This window comes from Pan troglodytes, chromosome 21 (assembly GCF_028858775.2).
Source record: "Pan troglodytes isolate AG18354 chromosome 21, NHGRI_mPanTro3-v2.0_pri, whole genome shotgun sequence".
NCBI lineage: Eukaryota > Metazoa > Chordata > Mammalia > Primates > Hominidae > Pan > Pan troglodytes.
In genome coordinates, this window is record NC_072419.2 from 39,814,794 (window position 1) to 39,834,167 (window position 19,374).

General features: G+C 39.9%; 1 protein-coding gene across 20 annotated transcripts in view; it reads left to right on the plus strand.

Moving 5' to 3' along the window:
• CBFA2T2 (CBFA2/RUNX1 partner transcriptional co-repressor 2) overlaps window positions 1-19,374 on the plus strand; it is a 156,655-nt gene that overhangs the window by 112,425 nt on the left and 24,856 nt on the right. For 17 of the 20 annotated variants that reach the window (XM_001158443.7, XM_063802825.1, XM_063802826.1 and 14 more), the window contains 5 exons: window positions 1,074-1,217; window positions 5,203-5,444; window positions 13,696-13,785; window positions 17,290-17,471; window positions 18,932-19,185. In XM_001158443.7, the coding sequence (XP_001158443.2) occupies window positions 1,074-1,217; window positions 5,203-5,444; window positions 13,696-13,785; window positions 17,290-17,471; window positions 18,932-19,185 (912 nt within the window). The remainder of the gene's footprint in view (window positions 1-1,073; window positions 1,218-5,202; window positions 5,445-13,695; window positions 13,786-17,289; window positions 17,472-18,931; window positions 19,186-19,374) is intronic. The other 3 variants (XM_063802834.1, XM_063802832.1, XM_063802833.1) reach the window with 1 other exon arrangement.

Sequence of the window (19,374 nt, forward strand, 5' to 3'; positions counted from 1 at the left end):
ATCTTGGCTCACTGCAACCTCCGCCTCTCAGGTTCAAGCGATTCTCTTGCCTCAGCCTCCTGAGTAACTGGGACTACAGGTGCCCACCACCACACCCAGCTAATTTTTATATTTTTAGTAGAGACAGGGTTTCACCATGTTGGCCAGGCTGATCTCAAACTCCTGACCTTAGGTGATCCACCCGCCTCAGCCTCCCAAAGTGCTAGGTTTACAGGCATGAGCCACCATGCCCAGCCTATTAATATTGATTTATATATAACTGATTGATTTTCTTTTCATGTCATGCAGTTGAGGCCTAAGTCTGGATAGTTCCCATGTTAGCTTTTTCGCCCCTAATAATTTGATTCATTTATAAGGAGAAGTTTAAAAAAATGCATTTGAGGTAAGCTATATTTGTGACCTGGTTTCTTCCTTTCTCAGCCACTATCTAGAGACTGCTAACTTTCAGTTCACATCACCTCTTGACCTTGTTTCCTCATTTTAGTTCCTAGGGTTGAAGTAACAAAGTACCACAAACTGAGTGGCTTAAGACAATAGAAATTCATTCTCTCACAGTTCAGAAAGCCAGAGGCCCAAAATTGAGGTATCAGCAAGGTTGATTCCTTCCCGGGGTTTCAGAGGACAAATGTGTCCCCTTCTCCCGCCTGGCTTGCTGGTTGCTGGCACTCCTTGGCACTCCTCGGTGTATAGATGTGTCACTCTAGTCCCTGCCTCTGTCGCCACTTGGCGTGACTGTCCTCTCTTTGGCTTCCCTCTGTGTATGTCTCTGTGTCTGTGTCTCATCCCTTCTTTAAGGACACCATTCAGATTGGATTTAGAGCCCACCCAGACAATCTAGGATGATCTCATCCTCTCAAGATTTTTAACTTAATGATATCTTCAAAGACCCTTTTGCCAAATCAGGTAACATTCACAGTTCCAGATGTTGGGATGTGGACATATCTTTTAGGGGGTCACTATTCAGCCTATTATACCAAGCAGTCCTCTAGGGAAGTATGTTGGTATTTCAAATTGTTGTCTGTTTTTGCAAACTTTTAGAAAACCCTAACCTCCATTTCTCTGATTCTCTGCAGTTGGTCCTGAGAAAAGGGTGCCAGCGATGCCTGGATCGCCTGTGGAAGTGAAGATACAGTCCAGATCCTCACCTCCCACCATGCCACCCCTCCCACCAATAAATCCTGGAGGACCGAGGCCAGTGTCCTTCACTCCTACTGCATGTGAGACCTCTTAGTTACTTATGTTTGTAGTTCAGAGTGACATTTGGATCTAAGTGACTGACTTGTATGAAGCCTTCCACATATATTATTCAGTGTTTTCAAAGTACTATTGAAAATATAGACACAGATATATATTTCTGGTTGTTTCTTTTATAAATTACTTTTACCCTCTGAGAATAATACTTAGCTTATTTGGATATTTAGTTGTTTAAATATTTTGTTTTCATATTCTTTGGCTGGTAACTATTTTTATTTCTTTGACTCTAACAATAATGAATTTAAATTATTATATTGCCTTATGGGATTCCAAGTAAGTTTTCTAAAATTATAGAATTCTAAAAATGTTCCAGTGCTGTCATGGTAAGACTTTTTACAAAAGAGAATATTGTTGTATTTGTTTACTAGGGCTGCCATAATGAAATACCACAGACTGGATGGTTTAAACAATTTATTTTTATTCACTTTTTCACAGTTCTGGAGGCAAGAATGTAAAGATCAAGGTATTGGCAGGTTTGGTTTTACCTGGGCCTTATAGATGGTTGCCTTCTTGCCATATCCTCACATGGTCTTTCCTCCATTTTGCGTCCCTGGTGTCTCTTCCCCTGCCTTTAAGGATAATAATCATATTGGATTAGGGACTACTCGTAATACCTCTTTTAACCTTAATGAACTCTTCAAAGTATCTCCAAATATAGTCATATTCTGAGGTACAAGGGGGTAAGACTTCAATGTATGAATTTGGCCAAGGCTCGGGCAGAATTCAGTCCATAACCATTATGCTAGCTAATAATATATGTAACAATATATTCAACTTCACTAACCATCAAGGAAATGCAAACTAACACCCAATACAGTACCATTATACACCCACCAGGATGTTCAAAATGATACCAAGTTTTGGTGAGGATGTATGGAGCAACTTGAACACTCATACAATGCTGGTTGGAGTGTAATTTAGTACATCTTTTGGAAATTGGCAGTTTGCACTAATGCTGAATTTCCACGTGCCCTGTAACTCAACAATTTCAGTCCTATATATCTATAATCACCAAAAGAACCCCAAATAAACTAGTATACATACATGCACACAAGTGTCTTGATCTTCATTTGAGTTCTACCTTTCCATGCACATGCTGCCGTCCCCAGTTCACTTTGACACTCTGCAGATCTTTTGCCTGTAAACCAAAATGTACTGCTATTTTTGGAATGCCCAAAAAGTGTCAGAGCACTGAGCTAGATGCTGTATGTATTGTTTCATTTAAATGCCATTACACAAGCTTGCACACTGTCCTTGCTCAAAATTTTTTGTTTTGTGTGTTTATTATTTTAAAAGGCAAGAGAAGAGAATGTAAGATGTACAGCTTTAATTGGAAGTTTATTATTTTCCAAAACATTTGAAATTGAGTAGCTGGTAACTGCGGCATTCAGTTTGAGCCAGAGTGAATGAAAAGAAGTGTGATATCCCTTTTCTTAAATTCTAATTTCTATCTCAAAGTTGAACAGCCCTAGACATATATACTGTCTTGAAAAGAAACAGATTTAAACCTCAGCCATCAATCAGATTTCAAGATACACCAATAGGTATATGTATATACAAATTCAGCCCTTTTTACTTCCATATTTGGCTGCTTGGCGGTGGTTGTGTTTCATTTCAGAAAATGTGATCATACATTTTTTTCTAAAGAGACTACGAAAAAGCCTTTCTATACATCAGAGAAGCTAAAAGCATGGTAATGTGTTATTTTTATTGGTTCCTTCAAAATGGAGCAACTTTCCAATGGCAATTGACCTTTCTGTGAAAACAAAGAAATGGCAGACTATTGCAACTAATTTTCTGGGTTGCTGAGGTTGAGTGTTCAACTTTCCTTTCATTAGCTTTACTAATTTTCTTTAGTGGAAGACACAAGAAAACTCACCCCTTTTCTCAGCCCGTTAGTCTGTTATGCAGTGAATCATTCAGCAGCATTTTCCTAAACACCCTTTGCTGAACAAAGCAAAAATATACACTGTATACACAACTTATAAAACTTAAAGTATGCACATATGTATTGTGTATTGTATTATTAATAAGTGAACATCTATTAAGGCAACACAAATATAGAAATAAACAAGCATAGGCCGGGCACAGTGGCTCACACCTATAATCCTAACACTTTGGGAGGCCGAGGAGGACAGATCACTTGAGGTCAGGAGTTCGAGACCAGCCTGGCCAACATGGTGAAACCCTGTCTCTACTAAAAATACAAAAAATTAGCTGGATGTGGTGGTGCGTGCCTGTAATCCCAGCTACTCGGGAGGCTGAGGAAGGAGAATTCCTTGAACTCAGGAGACGGAGGTTGCAGTAAGCTGAGATCAAACCACTGCACTCCAGCCTGGGCAACAGAGCAAGACTCGGTCTCTAAAAAAAAAAAGTGAAATAGTGGAAGCATGCACATAGGCAGCACAGAGATGTAGTGAATCCACTAAGGTTACCTTCAAGCGGAGCAACAGCAGTATGTGTCAAAGAATGCTCCTTAACAGAGATGATACCTGAACTGTATGGGATGAAGAAGAGCTTGCCAGGTCAAATTTGAGTAAGGTTCAGTGTAAGAAGAGGGAACAGAGATGGTTAACTGACTGTGACTGGCTTAGAGGAAGTAGAAGGGAAGTGGAAGATTTTTTATGATTAATAAGTTTGTTTTTGGCAAAATATGATTAAATGTCTTTTTTCTAAGCTAGGTAAAGATTAAATGATTGGCTCTTTAAACATTGCTTATGTCTTAAATTGTTTCTTATGTTTTTAGATAAAGTTTCACTTTTTTAGTTTTTTAAGGCTGGATATGATTAAGTGAAAACAGAATGATACTTAGGTACTAGATAATTTAGATTTTTACTTGATGCCAACAAGAACGTAGCTCAATGCCAGGCACGGTGGCTCATGCCTGTAATCCCAGCCTTTGGGAGGCCAAGGCAGGAGGATCACTTGAGCCCAGGAGTTTGAGACCAGCCTGGGCAATATAGTGAGACTCCCTGATCTACAAAAAATTTTAAAAAAAGAAATTAGCTGTGCATGGTGGCATGTGCCTGTAGTCCCAGCTACTCAGGAGGCTGAGGTGGGAGGACACCTGAGTCCAGGAGGTCGAGGCTGCACCAGGAGGTCAAGGCTGCAATGAGCCAAGATGGTGCTGCTGCACTCCAGCTTGGATGACAGAATGAGACCCTGCCTCAAAAAAACAAACAAGCAAAACCATAGCTCTAGGGTTGTTTTCGAAATTAAAATTTTCAAGAAATGACTATTAAGAACTAAATAGGAAAACTGTAATTAATCACATGTATTATAATTTGAGCAAAAATGTAGGATGGGAGTGTCCTGCATGGAATCAGGAAGATGCTTTATTGAATGACCAAGGGTTTGGCAGTATTAATTTAGCACTGTTAAGGCAGAGAGTAACTGGCTCTAATGGACATGAGTATTCTGGATGGCCAAAGAGATGGGTACCTTATTGTAGGAATAAGTCATTAAATCAGTAGGCCTAAAAAATATCCCTCATATTATCATAACTCTTTTTTCTGGTGTCTTGCTCACATGCTACCTTCTGATTGACTGCCTAGTGTTTTGGGGACCTTGAAATTGGGAAGGAGATGCGATGTAAAAGATGGGCATGAGTATCCCATCACTGGAAAGATCTATTGGCCCAGACCCATCTCAAGCACTACCTGTTGCAGGAAGTCTTTCTTAAAACTACCCACCCCTGCCCATGGCACCTGTAGAGTTAGATTTCCCTTCTTATTGCTCTGGGAGCACTCTGCTTTCTTTTTAACACTCCAGTGTTACTCTGTTACCATTTTTATCTGACAGCAGTCTCATTGAGGACAGAACCAGTTTTGCATACCTTTATAACATGTGCTTTACAAAATTCAAATGAACAAACGAAAATACAAAAAATGAACAAAGGTTCCCTTGTTTTGCACGTAACCTGAGTGTTTCATTTTGGCTTTCTTTTAGTAAGCAATGGCATCAACCATTCTCCTCCTACCCTGAATGGTGCCCCATCACCGCCACAGAGATTCAGCAATGGTCCTGCCTCCTCCACATCATCTGCACTCACAAATCAGCAATTGCCAGCCACTTGTGGTGCTCGACAACTCAGCAAGTTGAAACGCTTTCTTACCACTCTGCAACAGTTTGGCAATGACATCTCCCCTGAGATTGGGGAGAAGGTGCGGACTCTTGTTCTTGCACTGGTGGTAAGTACAGCCTCACTGTTGTTCTCAGCTGCCTGAGTATGTGGCTCAGGTCCAAAGCAAGCAAAGTTCTAGATATTTCTGCTCATTTTCAAACCCATGGTCATATGGCAAATGCTACAGACTAGACTAGTTATTGAATAACTTGTGTAAAACTGTTTAAATGTAGGTTTCTTTTCTTTTCTTTTCTTCTTTCTTTTTTTGGAGGGTCTTACTGTGTCACCCAGCCTGGAGTACGATGGTGTGAACACAGCTCACTTCAGCCTTGACCTTCCAGGTTTAAGCAGTTCTCTTGCCGCATCCTCCTGAGTAGTTGGGACTACATGTGCATGCCGCCATTCCCAGCTAATTTTTTTATTTTGGTAGAGATGGGATCTCTCTATCTTGTTCAGGCTGCTTTCAAACTCCTAGCCTCAAGCAGTCTGCCTGTCTCGGCTTCCCAAAGTGCTGGGATTATAAGCATGATGTTTAATTGTAGATTTTATGTCAGTGCTTATCAAAGAAACAATCGATAATGTTTACTTGTTATTTACGGTGGTGATTTAATTCCAATAAGCAACTTTGGATTTTTCTTAAAACTGCTCTCAACAGGCCCACTGGTGTCCAACCAAGTTAATGCAAGGTTTTGTAGTTTAATATATTCAGTGCTTAGTGCATTGTTTCCAAACCAAGGAGAGTAGAGAGGTAGCAAGTTTAATTTTCAAAACAATGATTTCTAAAATTACAAGTTACATGGCCTAAATAAATACTATCAAAATAAATAGTATCAAAGGGATTGCATTGTTCAGCTCCTCGTGCATATAAACTTGCTGAAGAATTTGCAAGGTACACATAATTTTTCTTTCTTTCTATACTGCACGTGGTGAACCTGTGGCATAAAGGAGTGATTTTCTGACTTCGACAACTGGGTGGGGTTTTATTCTCAGTGTTTATAAGGGAAGTACTGCCAGTTCCCAATGTTTCTAATTGAATTTACCTCCAATAAAAGCATTCTGTGCTCCTTTGTGTATGTTAACCCCTTTATATGGGATAAAAAGATGAATCACAGCACTAATCCTTGAAGCTGCAGCTCTCCGAGTGTAAATCTAGGGACCCTGAAGATTCTCCAGGATCCTTTCTGGAGATCCAGAAGGTGAAAACTATTTTCATAATGTAGCAGTAGACTAAATGCAAAAGTAGAGAGAATACAACTGGCTTCTAGTATGCTAGATATTAAAGAGACTTTCTATTATGCTAGATATTAAAGAGACTTGCAAAATGATAAAACAGTGCTGCTCTTCTTACTGCATTTATTTTGGAAAATACAGATTTTAAAAATCACACCTCAGTCTGAACCAATATAGTTATTTTTTATTTTAATTAAATTCTCAGCTTTAATTTCTGATATAGTAATGTCAATAAATGTAATCCATATAAATTAGAGGAATTCTGAGACCAAACAGTTTAAGAATTATTGCCTTAAAAAATTTCTCAGTCTAAGGCCGGGTGTGGTGGCTCACGCCTGTAATTTGGGAAGCCAAGGTGGGAGGATTGCTTGGATGCAGGAGTTCAAGACCAGCCTGGGTACGTAGTGAGACTGTCTCTACAAAACGATTTTTTAAAAGTTAGCTGAGTGTGATGGCACATGCCTGTGGTCCTAGATACTCAGTAGGCTGAGGTGGGAGGATTCCTTGGGCCCAGGAAAGCTATGTTTGCAGCACTGCACTTCCAGCCTAGGTGACAGAGTGAGACCCTATCTCAAAACATAAATTTAAAAAATTTCTCAGTCTATTATGAAAGGAACAACTTTCATACAAGGCAAAATTCAATATATGACTTTTTCATCATTTGTGAGGTTTAGTCCTTGTTACGTATGACTGTAGGTTATTTTCATTGCTATATAGTGTCATATTGTAGGAATATACCACAATTTATACCTTTGGGTTATCTGACATTTAAGTCATTTGTAATTTGGGGCAGTTTTGGGGTCTCCAGCATCTCCCCCATGTTTGGAGATTTGCCAGAAGGAGTCACAGGACTTGACTTACAGTTGTGCTCACAGCTAAGATCTATTACAGAGGCATAGTAAGGAGACATAGTGAGAGAGACACAGTCTGGAGGAAGCCATCTGCAGGTTTCCTTATGCTCTCTGCCTCTCCTGAATGGTAACACAGAGCTCCCTTTCCTTAGCAACAAAAATAACAGCAACATATATGCAGTGTTTCTGTCAAGGGAAGCCTATTACAGACTCAATGCCAAGGTTTTTGTTGGGGCCTGGTCACATAGTCAGTCTTTGCCTAGCACCTGCCAAATTTTACCCTCTTAGAAGGAAAACCCGTGTTTAGCATGAACCATACTGTTCGCAGAACCACTCTACACACGGCCACCCTTATCGGTTAGGGAGAAGTTTAGTTCTTTTTTATTTTAAACCTGTTTATTCCTCAAATTTTAGACTACTACAGAAAAATCTTACTGGATCCAGAGTAAGGTTATTGGAGTTAAATGTCAAAATGAGCTTGAACATAATTGGAAACAAAGCAGACATCAAAATGTTATGTTGATTCCAGCAGCAAATTAAGTATTATCTATTCTTAAAAATAATTTCAAGACTAAAAGTAAAAATGTCAAAAATTCATTTGCGGCGGGCGGATCATGAGGTCAGGAGATCGAGAGCATCCTGGCTCACACAGTGAAACCCCATCTCTACTAAAAATACAAAAAATTAGCCGGGCGTGGTGTCGGGCACCTGTAGTCCCAGCTACTCGGGAGGGAGGCTGAGGCAGGAGAATGAACCCAGGAGGTGGAGCTTGCAGTGAGCCAAGATCGTGCCACTGCACTCCAGCCTGGGCAACAGAGCAAGACTCCGTCTCAAAAAAAAAAAAAAATTCATTTGTAAAAAATTTGAATCTTTTTTTAGTTATGAAAAGTATATGTAGGTGTGTCCAATTATTTCTTTTAAATGGCCACATTTGGGTTACCTTTTTTTTCCATAGTAAAATATACATTATAGAATGTACCATTTTAACCTCTTTTAAGTAGACAGTTCAGTGGTCTTAAGTACATTCATATTGTTTGTCCTGTTCACCATGTGTCCCTGTTTGCCATTGTGTATTTACAGCCTATGAGCACCACAGGGTTAAGGAATTTATACAATTGCTTTTTTTGAATTGTGATGAAATTTACTATATTAACTATTTTTAGGTTTACAGTTTAGTGACAATAAGTATATTCATATTATCATACAACCATCATCACCATCCATCTCCAAAACTCTTTTCATCTTGCAAAACTGCACCAATTAAACAATAATACCCCATTCCCCCCTCTCCCTAGACCCTGGCAATTACCATTCTACTTTCTGTCCCTATGGATTTAACTACTCTAGGTACCTCATACAAGTAGAATCATACATTATTTGTCTTTTTGTGACTAGCCTATTTCACTTAGCTTAATGTCCTTAGGGTTTATGCATGTTATAGCATATGTCAGACTTTCCTACTTTTTAAGGCTAATATTTCATTTTATGTCTATATCACATTTTATTGATCTGTTAATCCCCCAATGGACACGTGGGTTGCTGCCACCTCTTCAGTTAAGAAAAGTTTTATATCAATGTAGGAAACTGTTTGCCATCCAGGGTCCTAGATGCCAGCCAGTGGCCCAACCTTACAAGCAGGCCTTTCTAAGGCTAGCAGTTTTAGGCCTACTATGTTAACTCTTTTTTGTACAGAACCATTACAAATAATGTTCCTATGAACATTCTTTTACACGTGTGGAAGCACTGCATGCAACAGTGGAATTGTGGTTTCATATGTGTGGTGTGTACCTGTAGTCACAGCTACTCAGGAGACTGAGGCAGGAGGATCACTTCGGCCCAGGAGTTTGAGGCCAGCCTGGGTAACATAGACAGACCCCCATCTCTAAAAATAAAGGCCACATAATTTAGTAGCTGGAGTTATCCATCTGCATTCTGTGTCCATGGTGTATAAGAAGTAAGGTACTGAGAGTCCCTAACTATACCAGAAAGCAAGCATGGGCATTTTGCACTTCAAGGTAATGGTAAATGTTTTGTGCTTCACTTACTTATTATTATATGGAGAATGTACTTTCTGGAGGATAGTTTGGCAATGTTTCTGGTACCATTCATCCTAAGAAAATAATAAACATTAACAATATACACCAAGATAATCAGTTCAACATTAAGTACCCCCTCCCCCATTGAAGCTAACTGAAAGGTCTGTAAAACCCTGAGGAAAGTACAATTTATCTGTTGTCGTTAAAAATCAAGTCTCATTCTGGTTCAGAGACAAGGTAGAAAGACAGACTTTTCCCTATTCCCCCCAATAAATAGCAAAAAGCCGTGGACTTTACCTATAAAACAAAAATAATTAGAGTCTTCACCAGGTGTGGTGGAGTGTGTCTGTAGTCCCACCTATGTAGTCCCAGCTGAGGCAGGTGGATTGTGAGCCTGGGGGACAGAGCAAGACGCCATCACTTTAAAAAAAAAAGAGAGAGAGACTCTTAAAGGTAGAGAGAAGACAGCAGATTCACTCATGGGACCCAAGGGACTACATAAGCAGTGAGTTCCCTAGGTTTTGTGTTTTTCTGATATATCCCACACCAGGTTATGCAGAAAATGTTGAGTTTAAGAGTAAAAATATAGGTAAGTAAATAAACTTTCCTTAGCTGGCACAGTGGAGTATGCCTATAGTCCCAGATACTCAGGAAGTTGAGGCAGGAGGATCACTTAAGCCCAGGAGTTCGAGGCTGCCATGAGCCATGATCACACCACTGCACTCCTGCCTGGGTGACAAAGCAATACTCTGTAGATAGATAGAGATAGATAGATAGATAGATAGATAGATAGATAGATAGATAGATAGATGACAGAGCAATACTCTGTAGATAGATATAGATATAGATACATACATACATACACATACATATATATATACATAGGTAACTAGCTAACTAACTTTCCCTCTCCTGAGTTTTCTAAATTATGTTTCTTGTTGGCAGCAAAAATTACTTTGCCTGATATGGTTGTCACTATATGTAGAGGAAATAATTGCCAATTTTTATTATAAACCAGGAGGATAAAGATAGACAAGGTTTCTGTATTTCTGTATTTTGGTCAGTGGTGGTTACATGAAAATACACATATGGCAAAATGGTATAGAACTATAAGTATGTTGTACCAATGTTAGTTTCCTAGTTTTGAGATTGTAACCCTTTGGGAAGCCAAGTTGGAAGGATCACTTGAGGTCAAGAGTTGGAAATCAGCCTGGTCAACATGGCAAAATCCCATCTGTACTAAAAATACAAAAATTAGCCAGGAGTGCCAGTGCACACCTGTAATCCCAGCTACTTGGAAGGCTGAGGCACAAGAATCACTTGAACCTGGGAGGCTGAGGTTGCAGTGAGCTGAGATCACACCACTGCACTCCAGCATGGGTGACAAAACAAGACTGTGTCTCAAAAAAAAAAAAAAAGATGTAAGCATTGGAGAAAGCTGAATAGAGGATACATTGGAGTATAAGTGTTGCCCTTGAAATCCAGAGACCAGATTCCCCCAACATCTTACCTCTCAACGTTCTTCTCTCTGCTCTGACACATCTTTCCCAAAGCTGCATTTCAGTTTCCTCAAGGACAACACTGCTGTACAGAAATCCTTGTCCCCCTAAGTTTGATTCAAATATATCTTCTCTGGCCAGGTAACACCCATAATCCCAGAATTTGGAAGGCCCAGGCTGACTTGAGGCCAGGAGCTTAAGACCAGCCTGGGGAATGTAGCATGACTCCTTCCTCTACAAAAAAAAAAATTTAAATTAGCTGGGCATGGCCAGGCACGGTGGCTCACGCCTGTAATCCCACCACTTTGGGAGGCCAAGGTGGGCGGATCACGAGGTCAGGAGTTCAAGGTTGCAGTGAGCTATAATCATGGTACTGCACTCCAGCCTAAGTGACAGAGCTAGACCCTATCTCTGAAAAAAAAAAATTTTTAAGCAAATACGTCTTCTCTGTGAGTCAGTAGTGTTCTGTACATGTGTACCTCCATCATACTGTAATGAATAGCTTAGTTGCCTCTTTTCCCACTAGACTATGAGATCTTTGAGGGGAAGAAACAAACAATTATGCTCTTAATATAAAATAAGGTTTTATAAACTAGCTGAAGGAGGAAGGTGTTTATCCCTCTCATACAGGACTGCCCTATATCTACTATGTATGTAAACCTGAGTCCATTTCTCTGGCCTAACTCACTATTTCCCTGTGTCACACAATCCATCCTTTCCCCTTGTCTACCCACAAGTATACTTAAAATCATTCATCTAGCCCTTCCATATATTTAATCTATTTGTGTTTGCTTTTCAAGACCTGATTGTTTCCCTTGCAGTAGATATAAAAGAGTGTCATTCTCTTACACTTAGTTTTTATTCCTGATTACCAGAATTACAGGTTTCTTTTGCTGTATTGTGCAAATGTCATATACTTAAAACAGATATACCGTTAACTTTAAAAGAATTTTTTTGGTATGAAATGTGGGAAAGTGTTCAAACATTTTCCTTTAATATGTTTAAATTGGACATACCCCTTTTCCCTGAAGGAAAATATCTTAATGTTTACCGAATAATAAATATGATATATTTGGAAAATCCAACATAATTGCACACTCAGAAATAACTGTTATTGTGATTATTCTCCCAGGCATTAAATATATGATATAATATGCATGTGTGTTATTTTTGTAAGTGGATTCTTAGAAAATATAATGTTCTGTTTCTGGTTTTTCACTTAACAGTATTGTAGGTACCTTTTCTGCCTTAATGCGTACAAATCTGCTCTACCCCCTCCCTGCATAAGCATTCTGATACATGACTCTTGTAATTTTAATGTAGCTTTCTGTTGGTAGATCTATATATTTTCCTTTTTTTTTTTTTTTTTTGTTAGGAAAATATATTGTGATAGCGTGGGGGTAAGTTGCATGTTACATACTATGTTTTTGAACACTTACAAAGTTTCTAAAAGTAAATTCCTAGAAATGTTATAGCTCTTTCTGGGGAGCAAGCAGGGATTCAGAATAATCCCCATATTTCATTTTGTTCGTTTGTTTTAATTTGTTATCATACAGTGTTATCGGCAATTGAAATACAAATATTGTGTGAACTTTGAAGAAAATATTTTTATTTGTTCATTCCCCTTAGCAGAGTTGCTGAGTCTCATTCCTAATTTGAGGCCTAGACTTTTGGGGAAACACAGAGGACGTCCACCTTTTAGAGAACAGTGATAACTTACCAATGGGGGTTTGCTGGTTGGGAGTTATTCTGGTATGCATAATGCATACAGGCCACTTGAAGGTAGAAGGCAACTATTCTTTTTTCTTTTGCTTCTGGTGGTTGTTTGTTTGTTTGTTTGTTTGTTTGTTTGTTTGAAGATTTGGGGGAAGTTATGCCAGGAGGTAGGGGGCAGAACTTGGAAAAAGAAATGAACTTTTGAAAAAATGTGACACTGGGTTACTGAGTCCAAAATGTCTTAGAGTTGACATCCTAGGCCAAGTCATTATCTCTGTAACAGGAAACATTGTAAGCTTGATTGCCTGTTCCTGAAGTGACTTGCAATGAACCCCTCAATATCAGAGACCTGAATGCCTCTCTTCATGGGTAGTGAGAAAGGCAGTGCCCTATTCTGCAGCCTAGGCTGCTGGGCAAAGGGGAGAATTTGGTGGTGGTGAAGGGAATCAAGGAGGGTTTCTGTCGTAAGAAACCAGTGTGGTTTACCTTTGCCAGGCGTCTGAGTTCCTGATGATGTTCCTGCAGTTATCCTTTTCCTTATGATTTAAAAGCCTTTAGCAGCTGAGCACGGTGGCTCACCCCTGTAATCCCAACACTTTGGGAGGCTGAGGCAGGAAGATAGCTTGAGCTCAGGAGTTCAGGACCAGCCTAGACAACATAGCGAGACTGCATCTCTACTAAACATTTAAAAAAACAAAATAAAAAGACCGGGCGCGGTGGCTCTCCCTTGTAATCCCACCACTTTAGGAGGCCGAGGCGGGTGGATCACAAAGTCAGGAGTTCACCGTCAGGAGATCACAGGAGGTGGAGGTTACAGTGAGCCGAGACCGCGCCACTGCACTCTGGCCTGGGCAACAGAGCAAGACTCCATCTCAAATAAATAAATAAATAAATAAATAACATTAAAAAAAAAAAAAGAAGAGTTTGGCACTATAAGTTTTGGAAGTCCAGTTTTGGAAGTTGAACAAGATTATTTATCTTTTCAGAACTCAACAGTGACAATTGAGGAATTCCACTGTAAGCTCCAAGAAGCCACAAACTTTCCCCTTCGTCCTTTTGTGATTCCATTTCTCAAGGTAATTTGATAATTACTGAATATAATTTATCTTGAATATTTCCTCAAATTCTGCTAATCCCTGTTACGTGATTTAAATCAGAGCCGCTTGCCACGTTTTTAGATCTTTATTTTGGGCTGGTAGAGAGGTCTGAGTGCAGTTAACAGATAAACGTCAGGTTTAATGAGATGAGAATTGCAAAAGCCTTAAGTTGTGGTCTGTGTGCAGACACTGCTGCTAACACATAGAAGTAGCTAGCATAGGAGAGAATAGGAGGTGCTTGGGCTGGAAGTGTGAAAGTGGAAGGGAGGCTGAGCTCCTCGCAGAAGAAATAACTGGTCACTAATCCTTTGGGTATAGTCAGAGTGTGAAGAGTGTTGTCTGAGAGGCTGTCAGACAAAAGGCAAGGTCTTTGCAGTTTAGACTTACTCTAAGGTCAGGAGAGGATGTAGGAAGACAGTGTTTGTGTCTCCCCGAACCCCAGATAGTCTAGTTTCTAAAGATGTCTTCTGCAATAATGTTCTCTGGAGCATAACTTTTGGAGAGATTGTTCTGCATTATCATGCTTACATGATAAATGAAATGAGGCCATATTATATATGTTATATTTACATGGAATAAAATCTTCTAAACAGCTTTTGGCCAGTCACGGTGGTTCACACCTATAATCCCAGCACTTTGGGAGGCCAAGGCAGGTGGATTGCATGAGCTCAGGAGTTCAAGACCAGACTGGCCAACATGGCAAAACCCCCGTCTCTGCCAAAAAAAATAGAAAAAAAAATAGCCAGGCGCTTGTAGTCCCAGCTAGTTGGGAGGCTGAGGCAGGAGAATCACTTGAACCTGGGAGGCAGAGGATGCGGTGAGCTGACATTGTGCCACTGCACCCCAGCCTGGGTGACAGAGTGAGACATTCTCAAAAATAAAATAAAATAAAATAAAGAATAAAAAAAGAAATATTTAAGAGTAAGCCGCAAGGCCGGGTGTGGTGGCTCACGCCTATAATCCACGCACGTTGGGAGGCCGAGGCAGGCAGATTACTTGAGGTCAGGAGTTAGAGACCAGCCTGACTAACGTGGTGAAACCCAGTCTTTACTAAAAATAGAAAAAATTAGCACATGCCTGTAGTCCCAGCTACTAACGAGGCTGAGGCAGGAGAATTGCTTGAACCTGGGAGGTGCAGGTTGCAGTGAGCCAAGATTGTGCCACTGCACTCCAGCCTGGGTGACAGAACAAGACTCTGTCTCAAAAAAGAAAAGTAAGCTGCAGACATTATACATCTAAATACTTAAATACAGGTATCAAATCAGGAAAGTAACATTCATACAACACTGTTACCTATAGACCTTATTCATATTTCACCACATGTCCCACTAATGTCTTTTACAACAAAGAAAAACTTGGGAGGGAGCATAGTTCTGGATCTGACTCAGGATCACCCATTGCATTTTGTTGTCACGTCTCTTTAGTCCACTTTAATCTGGCGCAGTTACTTAGCTCTTTGTGATCTTGACGTTTTTACAGAATACAAGATAGTTATTCTATCTGCGCACCTGGATTTGGTTTTCTCTGGTGTTGATTTGATTAGAATCATTTAACAGAAAAACTGTATTCAATTGTTACTGTATTTTGAATTTTGTCAATATTTATGGAAATTTGTTTTCTCTCTTTTATGAGTATCTCTATAATACCTTTAATTTTACCTCCTTTTTTTTTTTTTTTTTTTTGGGAGACAAAATCTCGCCCTGTTGCCCAGGCTGGAGTGCAGTGGCGCGATCTCGGCTCTACAACCTCTGCCTCCCGAGTTCAAGCGATTCTTCTGCCTCGGCCTCCAGTGTAGCTGGGACTACAGGCACGCGCCACCACACCCGGCTAATTTTTGTATTTATAGTAGAGACTATTAATAGTAGCGACCATATTGGCCAGGCTGGTCTCAAACTCCTGACCTTGTGATCCACCCTCCTTGGCCTCCCAAAGTGCTGGGATTACACGTGTGAGCCACCGCGCCCAGCGTCTAATTTTGCCTCTTAACAAAGCCTAAAATATTTACTGTCTGGCCAAATAAATATGCCCCTTTTACTTTCTTTTACCTTATTTTCATTTCCTAAGAAAATGTAACAGCATCATACAGATGGGTTATCTTACTAAAGTTCTAATACCAGTTTTTTAAAACCTTCTATTGGAGCACAGCAGATACACAGGAAAATGCATCGGTCTAAGGTGCACAGCCTGTATCATGGCTCGGTTCTAATGGCATTGAAGCCTTGGCTGCTCTGAGCAGCCTGTGGTGCCTTTTTGAGCCCTGAAACAGCTGTGCTGGTTCTATCTTGGTCTCCTTTATGTATGTCAGAGCTGGTAGACAATTATTTCCCCAAGACTCTAGAATCAAGAAAGATTTGTGAAATTTGTGTTAATAGGAAATAATTAGCATGTTTTTTATTCATCATGGGACACATGTCAGCAGTGTAAAGATCTGACATGGTGTTTTTTTCAATTAAGTTTTTACAGTTGCAACAAGATTGAGGTTATAGAACAGACTTTAAAAGAGTTTTATATAGTCAAATTCCCTATTCTTAACTCTGTTATTTTGGAAAACAGCATGAGGTAGGTTGTTATGGCAGCTTTTTGGCTAGCATTTGGGGTTTTGTCAATTTATTTCTGCTTTAAAACAGTCACTAATTATGGTGCCTGCTAAATTAACCCTCAGTGAAGGGATGGCTACTTGCATGTATTAAAACTCTCCTTTCACTTGCTCATCTGTCCCTTGGGATTAAGCCTTTGCTTATGAGCCCAGCCTGCATTGCTTTTAAATTTGGTGAGAAAAATATAATTTCTACTTTGTTTTTTTTTTTATAAAAATGGGAAAAGTAAATTCTGTATATGAAAGAGATCAAGTTCTGAGCTTTTAAAGATGTATAGGGTTTTAAAATGTGATTCGTTCCTATTGCAGGTTTTCTAAGTATGAGAGACAGAAAAATACCTACTTAATGAATTATCTTTTTACATTTTACATCACTCCCAGTGCTCCTTTTCAAACTCCCATGTTTCAGAATAATCACAGTTTCCAGAATTCTGTTGCAGCTTTTATACAGAGCTGGAAGGAAGGTTGAGTAGTGCTATCAGAGATGAGTTGGGGTCCAGAAGAGAGAAACCAGGGCTTGGAATGACTCCCACATAGGCAGTAGTAATTCTCTCACTGACTAAAGTCTTCAGAAGCATATGTTTCAGAAATTATTATGTTCAACAACCCTTTATTGAGCTTTGACTGTATACTAGGCTGCAAAGGTAAATAAGGTACAGTCTCTTCCTTAAGCATATTTACATCTGGTTGGGGCAAGAGACAATTGAACCAGTAATTCAAGTGCAGTATAAGAGATATCATTGACTCACAGAAGAAGCATTTGAAAATCAGACTGCCAAGGAGAGAAAGGCTTTTATCTTGTATCATCTGCTTTGTGAAAGCCCTTTGAGGTGCTGAGCCCTCTTGTGTAGGGCCTAACACTGGAAAAACTGCCTCTTCCTTTCAAGGCCAACCTGCCCCTGCTGCAGCGGGAACTGCTGCACTGCGCTCGGGCGGCCAAGCAGACCCCATCCCAGTACCTGGCTCAGCACGAACACCTTCTGCTCAACACAAGCATTGCATCGCCTGCTGACTCGTCAGAGTTGCTCATGGAGGTGCACGGAAATGGGAAGAGGCCCAGTCCAGAGAGGTGAGCAGATGAGCTTTGCTGTCCTTGCCTTCCTGGAACCACACTGGTCCTCCCCTTTGCTTATAAAAGAAAGAGAATTTGATTGCTGTGGTTGTAATGTCTCAAACTTTTTTTGAGACAAGGCCTGGCTCTGTCGCCCAGACTGGAGCGCAGTGGCACAATCTTTGCTCCCTGCAGCCTCCATCTCCTGGGCTCAAGCGATCCTCTCACCTCAGCCTCCTGAGTATCTGGGATTACAGGCACATGCCACCATGACCAGCTAATGTTTGTTTGTTTGTTTGTTTGTTTGTTTGTTTGTTTTTGGAGAGATGAGGTTTTACCATGTTGCCCAGGCTGGTCTCAAACTTGTGAGCTCAAGAGATCTGCCCGCCTCAACCTCCCAAAGTGCTGGGATTATATAGATGTGAGCCACCATGCCCAGCCCAATGTCTCAGACTTTCTGTGGTTATTTTTGCTTTATTCCAATACCTAGCTGCATAATACATCTAAAATCTATGGGAGTAGCTTCCAGACATGAGTATTTTTCGGGAACTCTTCAGATGCCTGCACACCCGGTAAGAAACTCTACTCTAGAGAATTTGTGGGTTGACTGTTCCAGAAGCCTCAGGAGTACAGTTCTGCCTTTTCCTTGATGCTGTTTATAGAAAGAATTGGAAAAAAAAAAAAAAAGAAAAGAAAAGAAAAAAGAAAAAAAAGAAATACAATCTGCCAAATGCCTTTTATGTCAAACCCATTTTTTTCTGATCTGAGAAGTTTTGAAAAAGTATAGCAATTAATTATTAATATTTGCCAATGACTCACCTTTACTGAGATTAAAATTAATATGAATTTATTTTAGAAAACTCCCTATGAGTGGCTATCAAAATATTCTATGGGTTATCAAAGAAGGCAATATCAACAATAGTGGATAGGCTTTAATGACATTTTTTTAAAAGTAAAAAAAAAAAAAAAATTTATTACAATTGAATCTGAGTGACTGAAAACCCTGCCACTACATAATTGGACCCACTGTTAATTTGACTGGCTTTAAAAAAAAAAAAAAAAAAAGACACAGTTGGATTTGTTATATGAGCCTTTTTCCTCCCATGTAGTTTCTTTCCAGTAACTCATCTCCACAGTAATAAATTTGACCTTAATACTTTCCTAAGTATGGTTGAACCCGTAACTCAGAAAAACGGTGTCATCTCCTTAGTCTCTCCTTTGCTTTATAAGGGTTAATGTTTCTGTCTGGTTATGGGTGGATTTGACCTCTTTTTTCATGCTGGTATAAGTCAGCAATTTACATGAGGTGCCTGTCCCTTGAAGACAATTCAGCTCATGCCTCATGTCACACCTTTCCTCAGAGGCTTCCTGTTTATGCCAGCATGTAGCAAAATACCTAATACATAGTAGGTTCTCAGGAAATGTCTGCATGAACACTTGTTGACAGGATCAAATATGCACTTCTGCTTCTTCTACAGGAGAGAAGAGAATAGTTTTGATAGAGACACAATTGCTCCTGAGCCTCCTGCCAAGAGAGTATGTACCATCAGCCCTGCTCCTCGGCACAGTCCTGCTCTCACTGTGCCCCTCATGAATCCTGGGGGCCAATTCCATCCTACCCCTCCACCTCTTCAGCATTACACCTTAGAGGATATTGCAACTTCTCACCTGTATCGGGAACCCAACAAGATGCTAGAGCATCGAGAAGTTCGTGATAGACACCACAGTCTTGGTAAGCAACCGAAGCAGCATGGTAAATTCAGACTGGATTCTTGGATTTCTTTCCAACTCAATGATAAAGTCAAATAATATCATGATTGCTTTTTCCCACTGATTGGATAAAACAATATTATACATAGACTATTAGAATCATAGTTGATCTTATTTGATATCAATCTCATTTGATACCTTGTTGCTATGA